Below are 6555 nucleotides of genomic sequence, written 5' to 3'. Positions count from 1 at the left end.
ATTTGTTGGCCACTGGAGATCCCCTCACAGAGGGGTCTAGAGGAGGAGATGAGTCAGTCAGGGTGCGACGTAGCACCGATGAAGAATACAGCTTTCCCCCAGATACTAAATGCTTCTCCTCCTCCTCCCCACTACCATGATCCGAATTCTACCTTGCAAGTCTGGATAGAGCAGAGGTTGTACACTGGTGCATATAGGAGCTGGAGGCACAGGGAATCCAGGGTGGATGATACCTTCAGGATCAGGGGTGTGAGGGGCGATACTGGGAGGGTAGAGGGTGAGTGGGTTGGAAAGGGGAACCGATTACAAGGATCTACATGTGACCTCCTCCCTGGGGGACGGACAACAGAAAAGGGGGTGAAGGGAGATGCTGGATAGGGCAAGATATGACAAAATAATAATTTATAAATTATCAAGGGCTCATGAGGGAGGGGGCAGCAGGGAGGGCAGGGAAAAAGAGTACTTGATGCCAAGGGCTTAAGTGGAGAGCAAATGCTTTGAAAATGATGAGGGCAAAGAATGTACAGATGTGCTTTATACAATTGATGTATGTATATGCATGGAATGTGATAAGAGTTGTATGAGTCCCTAATAAAATGTTAAAAAAAAGAATTCTCAAAACTCAAAAGCAAAAAAAAAATTAAACGTGTTTACTCAGCATTTATATAAGGAAATTACTTATACGGCAATGTAATAGTTGAGTATTTGCTTTCATATCTTTTGACTTGCAGATGTGTTGACACTCTGGATCTTCTACATTCTATTTTATCGTGTTTTTAAAAATGCAAAGGCAGCTACCACTCCCTGTGTGCCAGTTTGTTGTAGTGTGGTGGCTTGTGTGCTCCTATGATGCGAAAGCTATGTCACCAGCGTTTCAAATATCAGCAGGGTCACACCTGTGGTGGAGGTTTCAATGGAACTTCCAGGAAGAAATACTAGCTGTAGTCAAGGCACTGGGGAAAAAGCAGAGGCTCACAATCAAGTTAAGAAATAAGAAGAGTAGGGCATTCTTCGAGAATTTTTATAGAAAATATATGGAATATTGGTTTCGGTATTTTAGTGAAACTTTTAGTTTAGTTTTTATAGAGATGGGAGGAATGATTGTTTGTGGAGGTGTACCTGTGGGCTATGTGATAGTCAACAGAGCAACGTGTAGAAGACTCAAGAGCCAGATTGCAAGGAGTTGAATCTTGGTTCAAATGATAGCTCTCTGTGACCTCGGGCAAGGTACACAACCATTTGATGCAGCTATGGTAAAAGGAAAAATATCTACAGATAAAAGCAGGGTAACTACAGTATCTACCTTACTGAAACAACCATGAAGATTACATGTGATAATAATTATATAACACTCAGAAGACAGCTTGGCATGGGAAACTATGCCTATGTGTGACCAAAAGTCTCAGGCAAGAGATTTTGAAAGTGGTCGTTCTACTTAAATCAAAATTAGCCCAAATTTGGAAGACTCCACTTTTGAAGACTCCAAATTTGGAAGACTCCACTTTAAGATGCATAAATATTTTAAGGTGATCAGGTGTAGTTTGGGATGTATCTTTTGGCTTTTAGCTTCCCTTTGATGGGTGTAAAATGTACAACCATCGAATAAATAAGAGAGGAAATATGCTTGTGCGGGAAGGAAAGTTATGAACACAGAATGCATCCTTTGGTCGATGCTAAACCTCTGCAGTGTGTTTGAGGGGTTTGGAGCTGATCAAAAGCAAGGTTATGCTTCCCCCACCGCAGCCTTCCACCACAAGCTATCTGTTGGGGCTGAAGCCTAGACTCTTCTTGCAGGGGTGGGGTCCCACAGCAGAAGGTCTTTCATAGCAAGCATCTCTGGAAGCTACCAACAAGGAAAGAGGTCAAGAAAACTCCCCGTGGAAGAAGACAAGGGAATATTGTATCATCTCAAGACACATAAGCTCTCCCACCCTTCTTGTCTTGTGTCTTGCCACAGCCCAGCTTCTTCGTTCTGCAGCAAGATGACAGTCGCTGGGTCAGAAAACTCCAAAGGTGTTTTTGTTTACCTAAAACAACTTGTGTGAGCCCCACATGGAGCTCCTTTCCTCCCCAGGCTTGTCTCAGCCCTGGAGCTGCCCTCCATTAGGCGAGGCGAGGTTGAGCGCGCAGGCACGAAATGCCCCAGCAGAGCGGAGGGGAGGTGGGTTGTGGAGTGTGGCTGATGTGCATTCTCTGCTGCCCCTAGAAAGCCCTGTTTGAGCAGTTTGCTGAGGTGTTCCCGTTGAAGGGGCTCGGCTACCAGCCAGATCCCTTGAGCTACCAAGCTGCGGTGGGCTGGCTGGAATTGCTGGCTGGGTCGCTGCTGGTCCTGGGCTCCTCGATCCTGCAAGAGATCAGTAATTTGCTTTTGACGCTGCTCATGATTGGGGCTATCTTCACTCTGGTGGCTCTGAATGAGTCCCTGAGCACGTACATCCCAGCGCTCGTGTGTTTGAGTCACCTGATACTGCTGGATGCCTGTCCAGACACACAAGGACGGAGACTGCAGGTGTATTCCACACGGCGACTCTACAACCCAGCCCTCGGGACACCCTGGCCATCCAGTGAGGAACCCACCTTCCTGTCTGGTCCCGCTTCCCCTCGGTCACGTTGACTGCCCCTTGTCGGGAGCACATGTTGTACTTACTAGCGTGCCTTAGGTCGTGGGAAAGTAGGGAAAAAAACATCGCCCAAACTTCAAATCTCACTGCTCCCTCCCCCATCCCCAAACCACTTTTAATTTGCTGGTGTGACTATAATGCTCTGTAATTGTCTTGATACTGGATTTTTAAAAAATGAAAATGAGATAATATATGTTATTACATTAAAAATAGATATCACCAAAAAAAAAAACCAAACCAAAACAACTTGTGTGTATACATTTGAGTTTGACTCCAGAGGACATTCTTGGGTTAAGGGCTTCAGTTTGCTGTGACATAAACAACCTGAGGCCAATACACAGAGGTTACCATTGGCTCTTTTATGCACAACATTTGCTGTGTGGTTTCACAAAATATAGTTACCAATATATACACACAAGGGGTGGTTTTAGGGTGGTTGTTTAACTTGCCCAAGGTGATGCTGATAGCAAATGGTGCAACCAGGATTCAGATACTAGTAAAAGCAGTTGTGATGCTGTTGATTGAAACCCAGGGATACTCCATGTGTGTCCAAATAGAACTGTCCTCTGTGGGGTGTGGTTCTTATAAGTCTTGTTGGTTTTTTATATTAAAATATGCATAATAAAAATATGCATAACATTATATTTGACGATTTAGCATTTTATATACAGTTTAATGATATCAACCACATTAATTATATCAACCATGATTTGCAACCACTTGCTTGTATATATTTAAGTATTCTTCCTACTTCATATAAACGAAGGCTTACTTGCCCTCTTGTGATTGACTTACTTCACTCAATCTAATGTTTTCAAGGATGGCAATGGGTTTGGGGATAGAAATAGAAAATGAAATAACCACTGTGGTAAATATTTTGGCACTTTTTTTCCTGAAGTTAAACATACAACTACCATGTGACTCAGAGATTTCACTCCTAGCTACATGTACAGGAGACTTGACAGAGCAAAAAAATCAAAAACAAAAACGGGCATATGCACACCAAAGTTTATTGTAGTATAATTTACAACAGCTCCAAATGGAAATAACCAAAGTGCTCATCAAAACCAGAGGAATGAACAAATTATGGTCTATACACATTACAGTGGACTATTCCTCAACCATAGGAGAAATGAAGTCTTGATACATGGGACAAGCGTGGATGATCCTTGAAAACATTCTGACTCCTAGTGACCTGATTTCTGAGACTGTACATTTTTCTGGAGTAGAAAGCCTCATCTTTCTCCCAGAGAGTGGCTGGTGACTTCAAAGGGGTGACTTTGCAGGTGGCAGCCCAATGGTTAAACCACCTGCCACCAGGAGCCTCAGCAATGGATAAGGCTTCCAATGTCTTAACATCTTTGCTAGCATTTGTTTTCTTTCATTTTTACCTTCTCATTTCTTTTTTCAACATCCTAGTGGACCCCCACTCCTTTGTCAGGTCTCATTCTGTGGAGGCTGGCATGTTGCTGCGAAGCTAGAAGCTGCGCCACTGGAATTTCAAATACCAGTTGGGTAATCAATACGAAACAGAATAAATGAAGCTTCCAGACTAAAAATCAAACTAGGGAGAAACAATAGACAATCATTTTTGAAAAATTAGCAATGGAACATTGTCTGATAGAGTGCCAAAAGGTGAGTGCATTAGGTTGAAAGGCACTGAAATTGCAACTGAAGGAGAGTTGCTTCCTCAAAGTAGCATCAACATTAATGAAATGGATGGAATAAAGGTTTTATGAAGTTCATTTTCTGATGGAACACTATTCAAGATGAGAAGAAATATCTGCACCTGATGCAAGGGGCTTAAGTGGAGAGCAAATGCCTTGAGAATGATTGGGGCAGGGAATGTATGGATGTGCTTTATACAATTGATGTATGTATATGTATGGATTGTGGTAAGAGTTGTATGAGTCCCTAATAAAATGTAAAAGAAGAAAAGAGAAAAAATGATTAGGGCAAAGACTGTACAGATGTGCTTTATACAATTGATGTATGTATATGCATGAACTGTGAAAAGAATTGTATGAGCCCCAATAAATTGTTAAAATTTAAAAAAAAAAAAAGAAAATGATTAGGGCAAAGAATGTACAGATGTGCTTTATACAATTGATGTATGTATATGTATGGATTGTGATAAGAGTTGTATGAGCCCCTAATAAAACGTTTAAAAGGGAAAAAAAAAAGAAAAGAAATATCTGCAAGGAGCCATTAAAAATGACAACATAGAATGTAGGAAATATGGTTCTATGAAATGTGGAAGTCAACCAAAATGAAATGGAAGCCATCAAGATTTATATCCTAAGCATTAGTGAGCTAAAATGGACCAGTATAGGCCATTTTGATCAGCATATAGTTTACTCTACAGAAATGAAAAACTCATTAGGAATGGCATCACATTCTTTGTCAAAAGCAGAATGTCAAGATCTGCCTGGAAGTACAATGCTAAATGTAGGAGTATAATATCTACGTGCCTACAAGGCAGTGCAGATGATACACAGGTTAACAAACGTATTTAGCCTCCTGTCCCCACTCCAGGAAAAGGAATTAAATCCCTGGTGATTCAAACTTTTGTATACTATAGCCCCTAGTGTGAGATAACCTGTGGGTATCTGCTTTTGGCAGCCTCATTGGATCGTTTCAGTGCCCCACTGGGGTCGATATCAACCACTTTGGGAGACACTGAGTTAATACAAGTATTAATCAAATTTGTGTATCAACCACTAAAGATAAGGACAAAGAAATCGAAGAATTCCAGCAATTTCTTCTGCCTGAAACTGATCAAACATGTAATCAAGGTGCACTGGTAGCTACTGGTAATTGAAATGTGAAAGTTGGAAACAAAGATGAAGGGTCTTTGTTGTAATTGGATATATACATTTGGTGATAAAATGAAGCTGGAGATTATTAATAGACTTTTGCAAGACCAACAATTTCTTCACTGCAAGTATCTCTAAAAACAACAATAACAGCAACATAAACAGTGACTATAAACCTGGACCTCAACAGGTAGAAATCAAATTGACTATTCCTATAAAAGAAGATGATGGAGAAGCTCAGTCATCAGCCTCAACAAGCCCAGGGGTGACTGTGAGGCAGATTGTCATTTATTACATGTAAGCTAGGGTTCAAATTGGAGGAAATGAAAACAAATCAATAAGAGCTATAATTCAACCTTGGGTAGATCCCACTTGAATTTCTAGAACACCTTAGATTTGACGTATTGAATACTAATGACAGAAAGAAGACTTGATGAGTTGTGGTTGGGCATCAAGAATATTGTACATGAAGAAAGAAAGAAAGAAAGAAAAAAGACAGGTCATCAAAAGACAGGAAATAAAGAAAGAAAAAGGAAAAAAAAACCCAAACAAATCAAAATGGTTATCACAAGAGACTCCGAAACTTGCTTTCACATACAGAGTGCCAAGTAAATGTAAAAAAAATGACAACGTAAAACAGCTGGACAAAAATTTCAGAGGTCAATTGGAAAAGATAAGTAAAGTATTACAATGAATTGCACCAAGACCTTGAGTTAGAAAGCCAAAAGAAGAGCATGCTCAACATTTCTCAAACTGAAAGAACTGATGACAAACCTCAAGCACTGAGTTTGATATTAAAGGATTCTATGGCCAAAATATTGAAAGATAGAAGAGGCATACAAAGAATATATGCCTGCAGAAGAAAGCTGATGGTGCCCAGCTACCAAAAGAGATAGTGTCTGGGGTCTTAAAGGCTTGAAGGTAAACAAGCGGCATCTAGCTCAGAAGCAACAAAGCCCACATGGAAGAAGCACACCAGACTGTGTGATCACGAGCTGTCGAAGGGATCAGTTATCAGGCATCAAAGAACAAAAAATCTTACCATAGTGAATGAGGCGGCGGTGGGGGGGTGGTGGTGGTGGTGCAGAGTGGAGACCCAAAGCCCATTTGTAGACCAC

At 41.0% G+C, this 6555-nt stretch overlaps 1 protein-coding gene across 1 annotated transcript; it reads left to right on the top strand.

Moving 5' to 3' along the window:
- Window positions 1-2137: 2137 nt before the first annotated feature.
- LOC142442365 (transmembrane protein 35B-like) lies at window positions 2138-2614 on the top strand. The gene is made up of 2 exons (XM_075543548.1): window positions 2138-2161; window positions 2207-2614. The coding sequence occupies exons 1-2, from the start codon at window positions 2138-2140 to the stop codon at window positions 2612-2614; spliced, it is 432 nt and encodes a 143-aa protein (XP_075399663.1).
- Window positions 2615-6555: the final 3941 nt, after the last annotated feature.

The sequence above is a fragment of the Tenrec ecaudatus genome, chromosome 3 (genome assembly GCF_050624435.1).
Source record: "Tenrec ecaudatus isolate mTenEca1 chromosome 3, mTenEca1.hap1, whole genome shotgun sequence".
Taxonomy (NCBI): domain Eukaryota; kingdom Metazoa; phylum Chordata; class Mammalia; order Afrosoricida; family Tenrecidae; genus Tenrec; species Tenrec ecaudatus.
Note: the sequence above shows the minus strand (reverse complement) of the source record. Positions and strands in the feature narration are given on the sequence as shown.